General features: G+C 42.7%; 3 protein-coding genes across 4 annotated transcripts; 2 read left to right on the top strand and 1 right to left on the bottom strand.

The window, feature by feature from the left end:
- Positions 1 to 619: 619 nt before the first annotated feature.
- LOC137869000 (lysozyme C-like) lies at positions 620 to 3,279 on the top strand. The gene is made up of 4 exons (XM_068706075.1): positions 620 to 791; positions 1,188 to 1,346; positions 2,766 to 2,844; positions 2,928 to 3,279. Exons 1-4 carry the CDS (start codon positions 665 to 667, stop codon positions 2,992 to 2,994), a joined length of 432 nt encoding a protein of 143 aa, XP_068562176.1. The 5' UTR covers positions 620 to 664; the 3' UTR covers positions 2,995 to 3,279.
- Positions 3,280 to 3,714: 435 nt separating this feature from the next.
- LOC137868745 (uncharacterized) lies at positions 3,715 to 7,899 on the bottom strand. The gene is given in 7 exon segments (XM_068705641.1): positions 3,715 to 3,762; positions 4,198 to 4,674; positions 4,677 to 5,481; positions 5,566 to 5,831; positions 5,923 to 6,300; positions 6,363 to 6,726; positions 7,628 to 7,899. Coding segments are annotated over 7 exon segments (2,610 nt in total).
- Positions 7,900 to 11,228: 3,329 nt separating this feature from the next.
- Positions 11,229 to 14,274, top strand: LOC137869001 (lysozyme C-like). Of its 2 annotated transcripts, none has more exons than XM_068706076.1 (4): positions 11,229 to 11,471; positions 11,871 to 12,029; positions 13,001 to 13,079; positions 13,948 to 14,274. In XM_068706076.1, exons 1-4 carry the CDS (start codon positions 11,345 to 11,347, stop codon positions 14,015 to 14,017), a joined length of 435 nt encoding a protein of 144 aa, XP_068562177.1. In that variant the 5' UTR covers positions 11,229 to 11,344; the 3' UTR covers positions 14,018 to 14,274. The 2 variants fall into 2 exon arrangements, with proteins under 2 accessions (XP_068562177.1, XP_068562178.1); XM_068706077.1 differs by lacking the exon at positions 13,948 to 14,274 and adding an exon at positions 13,163 to 13,181.
- Positions 14,275 to 17,640: the final 3,366 nt, after the last annotated feature.

The following is a 17,640-nucleotide window of genomic DNA, read 5'->3' on the forward strand; positions in this document are numbered from 1 at the left end:
CACCCTGGACACAAGCTGTTCATCTCCTCCCCTCTGGTAGGAGCTACAGAGCTTTGTACACCAAAACTACCAGAACCAGAAACAGCTTCTTACCACTGGCCGTCACTCTGATGAACAATTAATCAGACAAACTGCACCTCCATTTCCACTAATATCCCAAATCCATTGCCCATTGTCATTGTTGTTGTTGTTGTTTATGTTCATATATATATTCTTTGATATATATTAATATTTATATTGTACATAGTAGGTAAATGTTAAATGTTATATGTTTATGCTTAGTTTCTCTGTTCTACTTTGTAGTCTTTAATGTCCTTGTTTTTATATGTTTCTTGTTTATTTGTATATTCGATGTATGTACGTTGAGAGCAATGTGTAAACCGGAGTCAAATTCCATGTATGCGTATGCCAATAAAGCTGATTCTGATTCTGATGCCTGAAAACAAACAGCTGATCAAAGTTGAAACACAAAAACCCAGATTCAAACGGAGTGGAAAGGGGAATCTCCACCTCTTTTAAAAGCTCTGTTGGAATTGGACGAAGTTCAAAGAAAACAAAGAGTTAGTGTGCAATAAAGCGGCCACAGTGGTTTCAGCAGAGCTTCTTGACTATAAAAAGGACGTTTAGCAGCTGTGGAAATATTCAGTCCAGCAGAGAGTCAAATATGAGGGGTCTAGTGTTTTTGCTCTTGGTGACTGTTGCCAGCGCTAAGATCTACCAGCGCTGTGAATGGGCCCGAGTGCTGAAGGCTCATGGGATGGACGGCTATCGAGGCAACAGCCTGGCTAACTGTGAGTATTACACCGTCAGTCTGCAGATACTGTGTCTGGAGCAGAAGAATATTACTCATTTGCTGTACATTTGTATTATTATTGTGCAAGATAACATCAGTTAGGACCATACCCTACTCACTACAATTTATGTGTACTTTTTGCATATGCGTGTACTTCAAATCTGAAAAGCACCAAAGAATGTATTGTAACATTAGAAATTCCAAAATATGTTTTCCATTGCAATAGCTAGCCATTGGTTTCTATTCATTTTGATACAGTATGGAAATCAATCTCAAAATCTTTATTAGTGGACAAGTTGCCATGGAGTTGGCTGGATCTTCCCAAATGGATTTTGATGCCCGATGTGAGTTTTCAAGGGGTTTATATGTGCACCTGTTCTGTTTTCCTCTTCAGGGGTTTGTCTGAGCAAGTGGGAGTCGAATTACAACACCAAGACAATCAACCTCAACACCGACGGATCAACTGATTACGGCATCTTCCAGATCAACAGCCGCTGGTGGTGTAATAACAGCCAGACACCCACATCGAATGCCTGTAACATCGGTTGCAGCGGTCAGTGATAAACCACCACACCCAAAACTTTAACTAGAGGGAAATTTTCCTCCTATTTTATTACCTGCCATGTTGTCATGCAAGTTGTTGTCACCATTGCGTCTGATCTGCCACCAAGCTTTAAAGTTGCAATAATCAGTATTATGTTTCTACTATTATCAGTAAATCAAAATGTTCCGTATTATGTAAGTGTCTCCCATGGAGAATTCTTACCAAATCTGCAGCTCTAATGGCCTTTATGTGGTATAATGCCCTTGTACAGCACTTTGGTAATAATGTCTGTAAAAAGCTCAATATAAATAAATGTAGCTTACTTACTAACACTTTTAAAAGGACAGTGCCAAAGATTTGGTGGCACCTAGCGATAAAAAACAACATCCTCTTATTTAAACTTTTGTTTAAAGGCCATGGTCAAGCCTTACACCCCCGCCCGACCACTTCGCTCTGCTGCTTCGGTGCGATTGGTTGCCCCGTCGCTCAGAGGTCCTGGCAGCCGATCGACCCGGTCACGGCTGTTTTCTGTCCTGGCCCCACAGTGGTGGAATGAACTTCCCACTGACGTCAGGACAGCGGAGTCGCTGCCCATCTTTTGGCGCAGGCTGAAAACCCACCTCTTCAGGAAGTGCTACCCTGAGCCTTCCACTTAGCGCTTATTGTTTTCATACTAGCTTGTTGCACTTATTGTATTCGTATTACTTATAGCACTAACTGTTTTTCTTGTTTCTGCCCTGTACTTTGGCTCTGAGTTATGCTCTGCTTCATGCTCTTAGATGCTTGTTTGGAAAAGGAAATGTACTTATGACTTCTGGTGACTAGTAGTTCTTTTGATTACCAGTGTTGAATGCACTTATTGTACGTCGCTTTGGATAAAAGCGTCTGCTAAATGACTGTAATGTAATGTAATGTTATAAAAATTTCCATCAGTAGGGTGGATTGCGTCCTTGAACAAGAAATTAACCTCAATTTCTTCCGATAGGCACCTAGTGGTGTGTTAGTGTATGCAAACAAATTCCACTGGGAATGGGAGGTTTGATTCTTTTTTGCTAAAATATTGTTCTCTTAATGACTTGATTTTTTGCACATAGGAGAAGTTAGTCTAGTCGATGGCCGTTTATTTTAGATGGGCAAATGGGCTTTCTGTCCAATGGCATTTTTCAGATTATTAGGGTTTCGGAACAATGGATCATCCGAACAATGTCCCCGAATTGTTACTATGTCGCGATAAACAAGCATCAGCGAGAGCCTTGACCACTTTTTTGCCCTGGGTTTCGCTATATAAATGCAGACCATTTACCAATGAAGTTATTATTACTGACCTTTTGAGAGGCTGGTTTCTTCACTCATTACGTAGCACATGCTGTCCATAATGTCCACTTTTTTGAATTACCATTCAAATCCTGATTTTTCTTTTCATCACAGAGCTTCTGACTGATGATGTCAGTGTGGCGATCAATTGTGCCAAGCGCGTCGTTCGGGATCCCAATGGCATCGGAGCCTGGTAAGATCTGATCATGTGACCGTGATGCGTTCACAAACTTTCACATGTGGAGAGATGAGTTATGTCCCTCTGTCTGGTTTCAGGGTGGCCTGGCGCAATCACTGCAAGAACCGTGACCTGAGCTCCTATGTGTCAGGATGTGGTCTTTAATCAACACGTGGAATCGAGAAGCTGTCATCGACATAATCAAAGTCTCCCATGTTTGGAGTGAAATGCAGAGATACTGAAGCTACAGATTATTCTTTTCAAATCAAGACAATTCAAATCTTTACTGTCTAAACACTTGATGTATTTAGTCTATAATTTACATAATGTCAAAAATCTAGAAATGTGGTGATTTCAGCTTGTATCAGTTGTTGGACTCATTTCAAAACCAGATTAAAATGTTGATTCTCTCTTATGACAGTTGTTCATTAAACATGAACGTTAAAACAATGAAGAGATATCTGAGGTAATTTCTACATGTCTTTTTCATGTTTTCATGTTTTTGAGGGATGAGGATTGAGGTGTAAATTAATCTACTTCTCTGTCCATGTTGTTTTTAAAGAAAACAAGCTCATTCAAGAATCCTCATGCATGAACCGCTGGTACAAACAGATTTGTTCTTATATGGCATGTGCATCATGATTTAGAGAACTTTGCACATTCACATGTCTTATCTAAAGTACAAATGCTGAAATTCTTGTGTGTACCAGACATCTGAGTCTTGTACAGATAGTCTGCCTCTCTGTTGGAAAAAAAACCTTGGACATCCCACAGAAGTCTGGGCTAAGCCCTAATTGCCCCTGTCCTTTGAGTGTCTTTCAGTAGAACCAAACAGTGACCTTGTTATTTCTAAAACCCTGGCCTCACAGCCAAGCTTATTTTAATCTAGTCTAAGACCAAGACCTCCATGCAGGAGTTGAACTCTTGGAAAGCCTTTGAGGACTCAGATGAGAGATGACTTAAAGGGTCAGATCACCCAAAAAACATGCTTTATAATAATTTACATCAGGGGGCCACCTCCGGTTCTGAAGAGTGAAGCCAATGTGGAAGTGTCTTAAACTTGTGTTCTCTCTACTGACCATCAGGGGCCGACTCCTCTGGTTGCAAAAAGAAGTCTGGTTGTATAAAAGTCTATGAGAAAATTACTCTACTTCTCTCTTGATTTATTACCTCAGTAAACATTGCAAACATGAGTTTATAATAATAATAATAATAATAATAATAATTTGATTCATATAGTGCTTAAAAGGCACTCAAAGACACTTAACATGATAAAAAAAAACAATAAAAGCATTTATGATAAGAACAAAATCATACCACAAAAAGAAAGAAAGAAAACATACATATCTGACTTTACAGGTTAAAAGCAGATTGAAATAGGTGAGTTTTAAGTGCAGTTTTGAAAGTGGCGAGTGACGGAGAATGTCTGAGGTGTTGGGGGAGGGAGTTCCAGAGGGAGGGGGCAGCAATTGAGAAGGCCCTGTCCCCCCAGGTCTGATGCTTGGACAGAGTAGGGGGGGTAAAGAGGTTGGCGTCGGCGGACCTGAGGTTGCGGTTGGGAGTGTGGCGGTGCAGGAGGTCTGAAAGGTATGGAGGGGCGAGGTTGTGAAGGGCTTTATATGTGATGAGGAGGATTTTGAAGTGGATTATTTGCTGTATGGAGAGCCAGTGGAGGTTTTGGAGGACTGGGGTGATATGGTCTCTGGTACGGGAGTGGGAGAGCAGACGGGCAGCTGAGTTCTGGATGTATTGAAGTTTGTTGATGATTTTGGTGGGTGAGCCATACAGGATGCAATTGCAGTAGTCCAGTCGACAGGTGATGACGGCGTGGATGAGCGTTTCAGTGGCAGCGGAGGAGAGGGAGGGGCAGAGGAGAGGGAGGGGCGGAGACCGGCGATGTTTTTGAGATGAAAGAAGGTGTTTTTTGTGATGTGATTGACGTGGCGTTCATAGGAGAGGGTTTGATCAAAAATTATACCAAGGTTACGGACATGTGTGGAGGCAGGAACAGTGTTGCCACCAATGCAGAGGGAGAAGTTGTGTTGGAATTTGTTTAGTGATTTGGGGCCGATGATGAAGATTTCAGATTTGTCGCTGTTGAGTTTGAGGAAGTTGGCTTGCATCCAGATTTTTATATCTGTGAGGCAGTTGGTGATGGTGGAGTGGATGGTGGGGGTGATGGATTTGGTGGAGAAGTAGAGCTGGGTGTCATCAGCATAGCAGTGGAAGTGGAGACCATGGTGGCGGATGATGTCGCCAAGGGGGAGCAGGTAGAGGATGAAGAGGGGGGGACCGAGTACTGAACCTTGGGGGACACCATGAGAGACTGGGGCTGTGTCAGACTTGAATTTGTTGATGGTAATGAACTGTTCACGGTTGGAGAGGTATGATTTGAACCAGGAGAGGGCTGTGCCAGTGATGTGGAGGGAGGACTTGAAATGGGAAAGGAGGATGAAGTGGTTGATGGTGTCGAAGGCTGCACTGAGGTCGAGCAGTACCAGGATGTTGAGGGAGTGGTCATCTGAGAGAAGGAGGTCGTTGGTGACTTTGATGAGGGCAGTTTCTGTGCTGTGATGAGATCTGAATCCGGATTGAAATGGTTCATACAGTTGGTTTGAGTCCAGGTTTTTTTGTTTGTGTTTTTGTTTTGAACTTGCTTTTGAAATAAAGTCCTTGGCTGGATTAAACCTGCTGTGCGAGTGTGCGTTTGGGTCCAGCTACTACACCACATAACACAGGTGGGTTTTCAGTTGAAGGGCAACAGCGCGTTCCAATATTTTAGATAAAAAAGGGATATTGGAGATGGGTTTGTAGTTGTTGTGGATGTCGGGGTCAAGGCCAGGTTTTTTGAGGATGGGTGTGACAGAGGCCAGTTTGAGGGCGGGAGGAACGGAGTCAGTAGACAGAGAAGAGGTGATGATAGAGAGGAGGTGCGGGCGGAGGGCGGGGAGACAGGCCATAATTAAAGTGGAAGGGATAGGGTCCAGGTCGCAGGTTGGAGTCTTCATGCCAGAGAGTGATTTATTGAGATCTGAGGGGGAGATGAGAGAGAATCGGGAGAGTGACCGGTCATTTAGTGGAGGATTTATATACAGGGTTGGACGGAGCAGGGCTGGAAGTGGCCAGTTGGTTGTAAATGGTATCAATTTTTGCTTTGTAGAACGACAGGAAGGAGTTGCATTTCTCTGCTATGGAGGAGTGGGAGAGATTGTCCATATGTTTGAGGAGTTTGTTTACTGTGGAGAAGAGGACCTCAGGGTTGGCGAAACCAGAGTGGATGATGCCAGAGTAGTAGGTGGAGCGAGCAGAGTTGAGAGCCAGTTTGTATTGCTGTATGTATTCCTTGTGAGCCAGGGTGTGAACTGTGAGGCCGTTTTTTTTTTGGAGAGTCGCTCTAGTCTGCGTTTCCGGGTTTTCATGCAGCGGAGTTCCGGGGTGAACCAGGGAGCAGTGTGGGTGAAAGAGACAGTTCTGGTTTTGAGAGGGGCAAGCTGATCAAGGCAGGACAATAGTGTGTTATTATAGAGGTTGACCAGGTCTGAGGGGGAGGGGCTAAGGGAGGGGGTGAGTGTGGAGAATTTTTCAGTGAGACAGGCTGACAGGGATGAGAGGCAGACAGACTTGATATTGGGGAGCGTGATGGTGCGCTTGAGTTTGGGTTCTGGGTTGGGGATGTGGATCTCCATGATGATGGCTAGGTGGTCGGAGATGGTGAGGTCATAGCCGGAGAGTTGGTTGATGGTGATTCCAGTGGAACAGACCAGGTCCAGGATGTGACCGCGGTTGTGGGTGGGGAAGTCGATGTGTTGGGTGAGGTTGAAGCATTGTCCAGAAATTCTTTGGCTCGTGGATGTTGAAATCACCAAGCAACAGGATGGAAGGGCTGGGTAAGGAATTCTGATATGTCGGAGAGGAAGGCAGGGTTGGGTTTGGGGGTGTGGTAGATAATTGCAATGACCAGGGGTTTAGGACCAGAGAGTTTGAATGTGAGCTGTTCAAATGAGGATGGACTTTCGATGTTAGTCAGGCTGGTTTTGATGTGTTGGCGGTAAAGAGCAGCAATTCCTCCACCACGGCCATCAGGGCGTGGTTTGTCCAGGTAATGATATCCAATGGGGGTGGTTAGGTTGAGTGCATAGTAGTCCAGGTGCTTTTGCCAAGTTTCAGTGACAAGATTGTTGTAAGTGATGAATTCATTGATGATTGGGCTTTTGTTGCTTGGTGACCAGGTGTTGAACAGAGCAAGTTTCATGGAGTGTTTTGTGATTGGTTGTGAGGATTTGGGGAGGGTTCTGAGGTTGGCTGGATTCATGTGCTGTTTGGTATGATGACGTAATGAGGGAGTGGTTGTACGCCGGTGCTGAGCCCACAGAGATGGGATGGAATTGACAGAAGTGGGGCTGTAGATGGTGAACTTGTGCTGGGAACCAATATGAATACCATTGGGACAGATGTAGCAAAGGTTGTTCTTGTTTATGGCTTTATGAATGCGGTGTGAACAGGGCAGCCTCTCTGTCACAATAGTCTGGATGGGGAGAGATGCAGCTGAAGGGGTTGATGACAGGAAGGGCCAGTAGGGGGAGCAGTCACAGGAAACTGTGCTATGAGGTGGCAGCGTAGAAGAAGAGGGAGGGACATGTGTGTGGAAAGTAAATAGTCAGTCATTTGGACAAGATTGTACAGCATGCTGTAAATTAGCCGCTAGCAGGCGGCTACTCAGCTTGTTAAAATGAATACCATCGTTCTTAAAAGAGGAAGAGCAGTCCCAAAACAGATTAAAATTGTCAATGAAGCTCACATTGTTGGTCCTGCAGGCGGCCTGGAGCCAAGTGTGGAGGCTGAGGACAGTGGAGGGCAGTGGAGGGCTTTATCGTTGATTCCCACATGAACGATAATTTGCCGAATGGTAGATGGGAGGGTGTGCAGTAGGCCAGGCAGTTTCAGCAGGATGTCTTGAGCCGTTGCTCCAGGGAAACAGTGTGTGGCCGCGTTGAAGAAATGGGTATTCCGGATTATGGAGGCCCCAGTTATCAGTGTCGTTGGGTTGAAGAGGGGACGAGGCGACAACATTGCACATGTAATACACGTGGATGGAGCCGAGGATTTAACCAGCGGTGGTGGAGTGGACGGGCAAGGACTGAGAGAACGGGGGACCAAAGCTCACCACGGTGCTAGTGTAAAGCATGGTATAGAGAGTCCTGGTGCGAGAGGAGGGCTCATGATGTGATGGAGTGGAGCTGACCAGGGCTTTAGGCTTAGCTCCGAGCCGTAGCCAAGAAGCCTCAGGGACTGTGACCGGAGGGGCCGCGTGTAGACACTCTGTATCTGTGGTTTCTGTAGCGTTAGCTAGCTTCAGAGCCCAGCAGGCTATCTGGTCTGGGGAACGCCAAACCTAAGAGGTCTAGTATGGGTTGAATGACATTATACTCCTAGTTCAATACACACTAGGGGTGTAACGGTTCACAAAATTCTCGGTTCGGTTCAATACGATACAGTGGTGCCACGGTTCGGTACGTTTCGGTATGTTTTCAGTGCAGCAAAAAAGCAGAAATGCCAAATCCTTGCTGGTGAGACTCTCAAGTAGTCTTTAATAATGAAAGGTCGTGTTTGATACTTAAGATCTTCTCTAAAATCGTTCTCTATAAACTCAAACACACGTTTCCTGGAAAGTTTTAGAAGTTTTATTTTTCAGACTTAGTTACAGTGCTGCGGGTCTTGCTCTCTCTCTCTCTCTCTCTCTCTCTCTCTCTCTCTCTCTCTCTCTCTCTTCTCTCTCTCTCACCTCATATTTACTTTAAAATCAACACTTACACACACAAAGGTTTACTAGATTATGGGTCCATAAATGTGGTCAACACTCATCTCTCACTCGTTTCCTCTGTTTCGTTGTTGTCTGTTCTCACTCGTAGCTCTGCTGGTGTCTGAAGTCTCTGTTGTACTGGAGAGCAATCCATGTTTTGTTCCTTTATAGTTTATGTCTGTTAACTTGTTGTACATGTAGCGCACTGAAATACTGTATGTCATTTCATATTTCTTGCTGATTTAATATCAGCTTGTCTATGTAAACTCATTTGCTTTAAATATGTGTTTAAGTTCATTCATATTTGTATTACTTCAGTAGTTAATAACATTACCTAACTGTATGCTTACTAACTGTAAAGGGAAGAAAGTTGTTGCACTGACCCTTTAGAAGAGAGTGCTGTCGTTTTTAGAGAACGTGATGTATGCAGGCTGAAGGCAAAATGTGCTTGTGCTTAACCGTGGGATTTGTAAATAAAAGTTGCAAAACAAAGATGGATGTGTTTTTGGACAGTTCATTTTAAGGGTGCAACATACAGAACAAAATAAACATTAATAAGAAAAGGAAAGTCCTCCGTTTTGTGTCCGTCCTCTCTAAAGCCGCTAACCATTACTTCAGAACCGTATACGGCATCTCTATGTCACTCCTCCAAATATGGTCACTGGTTCACTGGTTGCAAAAAAAACAAGACGGCGACGGCCAAAACGTAGAACTCAAGGCCTCAAAACGGCAATCCACAAACCAACATCACGAGGACTACGTCTTGTTTTACACACAACTTAAATTTTGGTATCTAGTCATGCAGGTAGTTTTAATTTTGTGCCTGACCAAGTAAAAACCTTTGCCATGGTTTTCTATCACGTTTTATGTTACTTCCTGTGTACTCCTAGGCACACTATATAGGCCGTAACAATTCAAATAGACCATAAAGCAGAGTATGCTTTAGGGCGGGCTTACTATGATTGACAGTTTGCTGCCACTACCAGAGCCGTACACTGCATCTCTACTTCACTCCTCTGCATTCTATTTATGGTATTTCTGTTCACTGGTTGCAAAAAAGATAACATGGCGACAGCTGTAATCCAAGATGGCGACGGCAAAAACCTCGAACTCCAGGCTTCAAAACGACAGTTCACGAACCAAAATGTGATGTCACGATGACTACGTCTATTGTTATATACAGTCTGTGTGGCTGAAGTAGCAATACGGAGAGATAAGAAGACATGTGTTTGGATATCAGTGGGCAAAAACTTTTGCTTTCATTTCCAAAACAATGTGGCTGAGGTCTAATTCATTCAAGAGAAACGTTGCAGATTTTCAACCAAATCGGTGTCAGTGCAGCATGACAGTACAGCAGATGAACATCTGAAATGTAACAAATGATGCAAAAAGGCATGTTTTGGCGTCGGGTGAGCAGAGATCTTGAGCACTGGCGACATGAAGGGAGACCGGGCAACAACATAGAGCCGGTTGGAAATCTGCAATTTCCCTTTCATTTCTCGCTTGTTCTCCTCCTGATCTAATAGGCAACGGTCCAAGAGGTGTGTGTGGAGCCAAATGTCCTATGTAGCTTTGTATCGCACTAAATTCTACCGTAAACCCACACACTTTTTAGCTTGTAACTATGAAGCGCTCATATTATTTGTTTCACTGTGAAATATGTCACACTACAGAAGCTAAAGATTCTCTAACTTCCGTTTCACTGGGACATTAAGTCAGACATTAGTGGGGACCAAGATACTGGTATGAAAATATAAATGAGTATGAAAATAAATTATTTACATTTATTTAAGATGAGGAACCAGACCCGCTGGCCCGCCCCTGCATTAAATCAATTTAAATTTAGAGAGTAAGTGCTGCTCTGGTCAAATGTTTTAAGATTTATTAGTGTAATTATACTTTAAGAAGGTGATAATAATAATCATAGAATTATGCACCTTTCTAACCAAGCTTGCTGGCTAGCGCTAGCTGGTGACTTGTGCTAATGGTACATGGTCCCAGCAGGTCTTCTCCAGCCCCACCCTCTCGTCCATGGTCACTCCCTGGCTAAAAAAAAAATAAATGTTGACGGCTAAAATGCCAACCTTCAAAACCACAAACCAATGGGTGACGTTCTGGTGACTATGTCGACTTCTTACATACAGTCTATGGCGATACACATTACTCACGATTTCATGTTATGTGCCACTGATTTACAGATGGTGACACAAAAAAGGTAGTATTGTGGCAACAAAGGCAGTCAAGATAAAGACTGCTTGCTAGTGAATATAGATGTGAACAAACTTAAAACTTTTGATGAGAAATACTGTAAGTGAACATTAATTTGTTCTTTTGTTAAGTCAAGTTGGACACTTATTAGACTGAGAATAATTTGTCATGGTTGCCTTAAGAGTTTAATTTTCATTGATAGGTGAATTTGTGCCAGATCTCCAACTTATCCTTGTCTTTCACTTCAGTCTTTCTTTTCACACTGATAACATAGTAAGCCTGAAAACAAACAGCTGATCAAACCTGAAACACAAAAACCCGGATTCAAACTGAGTGGAAAGTTGAATCTCCACCTCTTTCAAGAGCTCTGTTGGAATTGGACGAGGTTCAAAGAAAACAAAGAGTTAGTGTGCAATAAAGCGGCCACAGTGGTTTCAGCAGAGCTTCTTGACTATAAAAAGGACGTTTAGCAGCTGTGGAAATATTCAGTCCAGCAGAGAGTCAAATATGAGGGGTCTAGTGTTTCTGCTTTTGGTGGCTGTTGCCAGCGCTAGGGTATACAACAGCTGTGAATGGGCCCGAGTGCTGAAGGATCATGGGATGGACGGCTACCGAGGCCACAGCCTGGCTAACTGTAAGTGTTATACCGTCAGTCTGCAGATACTGTGTCTGGAGCAGAAAAATATTACTAATTTGCTGTACATTTGTATTATTATTGTGCAAGATAACATCAGTTAGGACCATACCAGCCTACTCACTACAATTCATGTGTACTTTTTGCATAACTTCAAATCTGAAAAGCTTGTCGTACCAAAGAATGTATTGTAATATTAGAAATTCCAAAATATGTTTTCCACCGCAAGAGCTAGCCATTGGTTTCCATTAATTTTGATACAGTATGAAAATCAATCTCAAAATCTTTATTAGTGGGCAAGTTGTCATGGAGTTGGCTGGATCTTCCCAAATGGGTTTTGATGCCCGATATTGAGTTTTCAAGGGGTTTATATGTGCACCTGTTCTGTTTCCTCTTCAGGGGTTTGTCTGAGCAAGTGGGAGTCGAATTACAACACCAAGACAATCAACCTCAACACCGACGGATCAACTGATTACGGCATCTTCCAGATCAACAGCCGCTGGTGGTGTAATAATGGCCAGACCCCCACATCGAATGCCTGTAACATCAGGTGCAGCGGTCAGTGATAAACCACCACACCCAAAACTTTAACTGCAGAGGGTCATTTTCCTCCTATTTTTTTACCTGCCATGTTATCATGCAAGTTGTTGTCACCATTGTATCTGATCTGCCACCAAGCTTTAAAGTTGCAATAATCAGTATTATGTTTCTACTATTATCAGTAAATCAAAATGTTCTATATTATGTAAGTGTCTCCCATGGAGAATTCTTACCAACTCTGCAGCTCGAATGGCCTTTATGTAGTATAATACCCTTGTACAGCACTTTGGTAATAATGTCTGTAAAAAGTGCTATATAAATAAATGTAGCTTACTTAGTAACACTTTTAAAAGGACAGTGCCAAAGATTTGGTGGCACCTAGCGATGTGGGTGCAGATTGCAACCAACTGAATCCCTCCGCTCACAAATTAATTTCCAAGTATGCATCCCATAGGAGAAGTTAGCCTAGTCGATGGACGTTTATTTTGGCAAATGGGCTTTCTGTCCAATGGCATTTTTCAGATTACTGGATCATCCGAACAATGCCCCCGAATTGTTGCTATGTCGCGATAAACAAGAATCAGCAATAGCCTTGAGCACTTTTTTGATCTGGGTTTCTCTTCTACTAACGGATGCACAGTCCTTTTGATGGAGGTTGTTGGGTCCTTATGCAGCGCAAAAGGAAGATGTCAAAGAGGCACTGTCAACTTGTTTAGCACAGAGCTCTTTGTAATAAAGTAGCATATGCATTATCTATCAGAAAGTATCAAGTCTCGAGGAAAGAGGACTTAAGCGGATGGGTGAATGAGAGACAAATTGTAAAGTGCTTTGGATAAAAACACTATATAAATGTAGACCATTTACCAATGAAGTTATTATTACTGACCTTTTGAGAGGCTGGTTTCTTCACTCATTACGTAGCACATGCTGTCCATAATGTCCACTTTTTTGAATTACCATTCAAATCCTGATTTTTCTTTTCATCACAGAGCTTCTGACTGATGATGTCAGTGTGGCGATCAATTGTGCCAAGCGCGTCGTTCGGGATCCCAATGGTATCGGAGCCTGGTAAGATCTGATCATGTGACCGTGATGCATTCACAAACTTTCATATGTGGAGAGATGAGTTATGTCCCTCTGTCTGGTTTCAGGTAGAGATGCACCGATCCGATATCAATATCTGTATCGGTCCCGATATAGGAAAAAATTCTAGATCGGGTATCGGTGACAATGTGACCGATCCATAAAGACAAATCTATTCAGTCCAATTATATGCGTTGTGCTCTGCGTAACGTCATGCGCTAGCGAACTGGCCGCATAGATTGTTTTCAAAATGGAGCGAGCGAAAGGATCAGCCATCTGGAACCGGGCAGCCGCTCTCAGTTGTCGGGGATACGGGATTCCGGCTGCTAGTTAACCACCTGGAACCACGCTACGACATGGTAAGCCGAAAATATTTGTCGGAGACGGCGCTACCTGAACTGCACGGTAAAGTGTGCAAACACATATTGAAGGAGATAAAAGATGTCAAATCGATAAGTTTCACGACAGACATCTGGAGCTCCGACGTTTCCCCTGTGTCACTTTTAAGTTTAACAGCACACTGGCTGGATGAAACTTTTGTGCCACACAGTGCAATGTTAAATGCAACAAACTTTCGTGGGTCACACACCAGCGAAGCGATAGCAGCTAGCCTGAAGGAAATGTTTGACAAGTGGCAAATTCTGTTGAGCAAAATCCACGTGATTCTGAGGGACAACGCCAGCAACATGAGAAAAGCGATGGACAACCTGGGGGCGCGTAGCGTCGGCTGCGTTTTTTTAATCGATTCAGCACTGTTTTTCTCTATTAGATCGGTATCGGCCGATACTAAACCTCAGATATCTGTATTGGTATCGGAAGTGAAAAACGTGGATCGGTGCATCCCTAGTTTCAGGGTGGCCTGGCGCCGTCACTGCGAGAACCAAGACCTGAGCTCCTATGTGTCAGGATGTGGTCTTTGTTAATCAACACGTGGAACCGAGAAGCTGTCATCGACATAATCAAAGTCTCCCATCTTTGGAGTGAAATGCAGAGATACTGAAGCTACAGATTATTCTTTTCAAATCAAGACAATTCAAATCTTTACTGTCTAAACACTTGACGTATTTAGTCTATAATTTACATAATGTCAAAAATCGAATGAAGAGATATGTGGTGATTTCCGCTTGTATCCGTTGTTGGACTCATTTCAAAACCAGATTAAAATGTTGATTCTCTCTTATGACAGTTGTTAATTAAACATAAACGTTAAAACAATGAAGAAAAGTCTTTTTCATGTTTTCATCTTTTTGAGGCATGAGGATTGAGGTGTAAATTCATCTACTTCTCTGTGCATGTTGTTTTTAAAGAAAACAAGCTCATTCAAGAAGCCTCATGCATGAACCTTTGGTACAAACAGATGTGTTCTTATATGGCATGTGCATCATGATTTAGAGAACTTTGCACATTCACATGTCTGTGTACCAGACCTGTCACGGGAGTCTTGTACAGATAGTCTGCCTCTCTGTGGGAGAAACCCCTTGGACATCCCACAGAAGTCTGGGCTAAGCCCCGATTGCCTCTGTCATTTGAGTGTCTTTCAGTAGAACCAAACGCTGACCTTGTTATTGCTAAAACCCTGCTCACAGCCAAGCTTATTTTAATCATGTTTTATTATCTAATAAAAGACCAAGACCTCCATGCAGGAGTTGAACTCTTGGAAAGCCTTTGAAAACTCAGGGCACGACAGATGACTGAAAGGGTCAGATCACTTAAAGGGTCAGATCACCTAAAAAACATACTTTACATCCTGCGGCAACCTCCTGTTCTGAAGAGTGAAGCCAATGTGGAAGTGTCTTAAACTTGCGTTCTCTCTACTGACCATCAGGGGGCGACTCCTCTGGTTGCAAAAAGAAGTCTGGTTGTATAGAAGTCTATGAGAAAATGACTCTACTTCTTTCTTGATTTATTACCTCAGTAAACATTGTAAACATGTGTTTATGGTCTCAATCTCTAGTTTCAAGTCTTCTTCAACACAGCACGATGTTCAATTAGTAGATAATGGTTCATTTAGAGTCAAATAGACCGAAAAGCAGTGATGCTATAGGGTGGGGCTACCTTGTGATTGACATGTCGCAACCACTACCAGAGCCGTATACAGCGTCTCTATGTCACTCCTCTGCAGTCCAAATATGGTCACTGGTTCACTGGTTGCAAAAAAAACAAGATGTTGAAGGCAAAAACGCAGAACTCAAGGCTTCAAAACCACAAACCAATGGGTGACATCACAATGACAACGTCCACTTCAAATATACAGTCTATGTTTTACACACAACTCAAGTTTTGGTATCTAGTCATGCAGGTAGTTTTAATGTTGTGCCTGGCCAAATAAAACAAAAACTAAAGATGTGGCTATATTACCACGAGGAGAAAGGGAAAGAATACTTGAATCATAAACTCATCATGATGATTCTCTACTTTCATAATTAACCTGTTGACTAGATGTTGGACACACTACTAGCATTAATAAAGGACAGTTGGTGTAGGAACATAAAAAGCCAGGTTTTATCCCAGGTACATTGAAGCCACATATCAGTCAGGTTCAGCCATTTTTTCAGGATAAGAAAATGGACAAAGAGATATCAGGACAACTTTTCTCTCCTGGGCTTTTCATGGCTCCCAAGGAATTGTCCCTCTGAGGACGTTTCTGTTGAAGAGGAGCGTCTGATGTACGACATGCAGATTTGAAAGACGGAGAATGCAGACATATGGGCTAAATTCATTGTCATGGAGACAGAATATGACGGAATAAAATCTAAACACCGCTCTCTCTCTATGAGCACCGTGAAGAGATCCCGTCAAAGACAAATGATACCATCTCTGAGAACCAGTTAACTAATTATCACTAAACTCCAGTGAATGGTAGATGGCTGTCCAAGAACAGCAGTCAGAGAGCAAGGCAGAACTTGAAGATTCCTTAAAACAGAACATGACAGGAATCTTAGAGTTACATCAGAGCGTTGATTAGATCGCCTCTGCTGTGGGAAAAAGAAAGACCAGGTGTGAGAAGCACCGTGTCGAGCTCCAGGAAGCTTTGACCCGGCAGATCGAAACACTAAAGGAGAAGCCTAAATTGGCTGTGTCTCTCAAGAAAGCTCAGGACGACTACTCCTGTCTTCAGGAACCACAGCTGCCAGAGTCAAACTTTGAGTTCATGAGGCGGAGCTACCTGTGATTGACAGGTCGCTACAACGACGTTGTACAGTCTGGGAGTTGTCCATGTTTTCTTCTCAGAACTTAAACCAGTTTGTTTTCCGTTCATGAAAGTTATTTGTATCATTTTGATTGCAATAACATTTATTTTTACAATCAATACTTGAAATGATGAAGGCACTTGCAAATGAGGAGTACAAAATGTAATCCATACGTTTGGTATTTTGGAAGACATCCTACAATATATTATAGTGTGATACTAAAGGCTACAAATAATAGTAAAGGCTACAAATAACAGGTTAATACAACTTAAGTATTAACATTATGTTAGCCTAGCCTAAGTATAATAAAAATAAAATCACAAAACATGCTTAAAGAAAAAATTAATAAATAGGAATATGCAGCAAGAGATTGCTGATACTATAGCCGATTCACGCCAACATGTGAATAATAGGAGTACTTTTCACTTCAAGCCCTGGGCGATGGTAAAAATGTTGAACTCGAGGCTTCAAAACCGAAGTCCACAAACCAATAGATGACGTCACGACGACCACGTCCACTTCTTATATACAGTCCATGCTTTCTACTCTTTACATTTGAGTGATCAAATCAAATCCCAGAAGAATTTGATCATATAGCTTGCATAACAACTACAGTGTACCATGCTCATTCATTCGGGTATGTGTTACATTACAGAAGCTTAAGATGCTCCGCCATCCAAAACCACCCTAAAACCAAGTCTTAGCAGCTTTTTGAAGAAGTACGAATTGGTCAAAATGTCCTCAAGGTCTTGAGTGTATTTGGAAAAAGAAAAAACTCACTCAAGGTTACTAGCCTATTCCAGAGCTTTCAACTGCACCTCACGGTTCGGTAGATACAAGTGTTCCCAGTCGTCACAAGAATTACATGTATATAGACTTTGAGGAAGGCCCTTCCCTGACAAGACAATGTCCTCATGCACAGTATAACCTGCCACTTGATACTGACTACTCTGCTGATATGCTCATACGAGCAAAGTTCACCTCCCAAAACTCGTCCTTATGTATTGAGTGTTTGGTATTTTTTGCTGTATAAGCTCCCTCAAAGAGCAAAGCCTTTCAACCAAATATAACTGTAAGACCATTTTCTATAAATTGTCAGTTCCTTGATGTGATTCCCCGCAGCCAGGTTCCAAAATCTGAAGGAAACCCTGAAAACGCATGGTTGTGGAATGACACGTTCATGGCTGCAATGATTGAGCATAAATGTACATCATGACTAACTAAGACATCATTATCAGCGGCAGCTTCATGTCTCCTGTTTAACCTCAGCAAGTGTTTTCTGATGCAGAGCACGATCAGAGCTGCTGTTACAGGATGGAAACAGGAATCCCTGGACGAGAGAGAAAGAGAGAGAG

The sequence above is a fragment of the Cebidichthys violaceus genome, unplaced genomic scaffold (assembly GCF_023349555.1).
Source record: "Cebidichthys violaceus isolate CVI_PGR_0920_01 unplaced genomic scaffold, fCebVio1.0.p SCAF_12, whole genome shotgun sequence".
Taxonomy (NCBI): Eukaryota; Metazoa; Chordata; class Actinopteri; order Perciformes; family Stichaeidae; genus Cebidichthys; species Cebidichthys violaceus.

Bases quoted from the DNA above. Each gene is read 5' to 3' on its own strand.
- LOC137869000 (XM_068706075.1), top strand. From the start codon at position 665: ATGAGGGGTCTAGTGTTTTTGCTCTTGGTGACTGTTGCCAGCGCTAAG. The intron at 792-1,187 runs GTGAGTATTACA...TTTCCTCTTCAG, and splicing joins AGGCAACAGCCTGGCTAACT to GGGTTTGTCTGAGCAAGTGG. The intron at 1,347-2,765 runs GTCAGTGATAAA...TTTTCATCACAG, and splicing joins CTGTAACATCGGTTGCAGCG to AGCTTCTGACTGATGATGTC.
- LOC137869001 (XM_068706076.1), top strand. From the start codon at position 11,345: ATGAGGGGTCTAGTGTTTCTGCTTTTGGTGGCTGTTGCCAGCGCTAGG. The intron at 12,030-13,000 runs GTCAGTGATAAA...TTTTCATCACAG, and splicing joins CTGTAACATCAGGTGCAGCG to AGCTTCTGACTGATGATGTC. The intron at 13,080-13,947 runs GTAAGATCTGAT...CCCTAGTTTCAG, and splicing joins CCCAATGGTATCGGAGCCTG to GGTGGCCTGGCGCCGTCACT.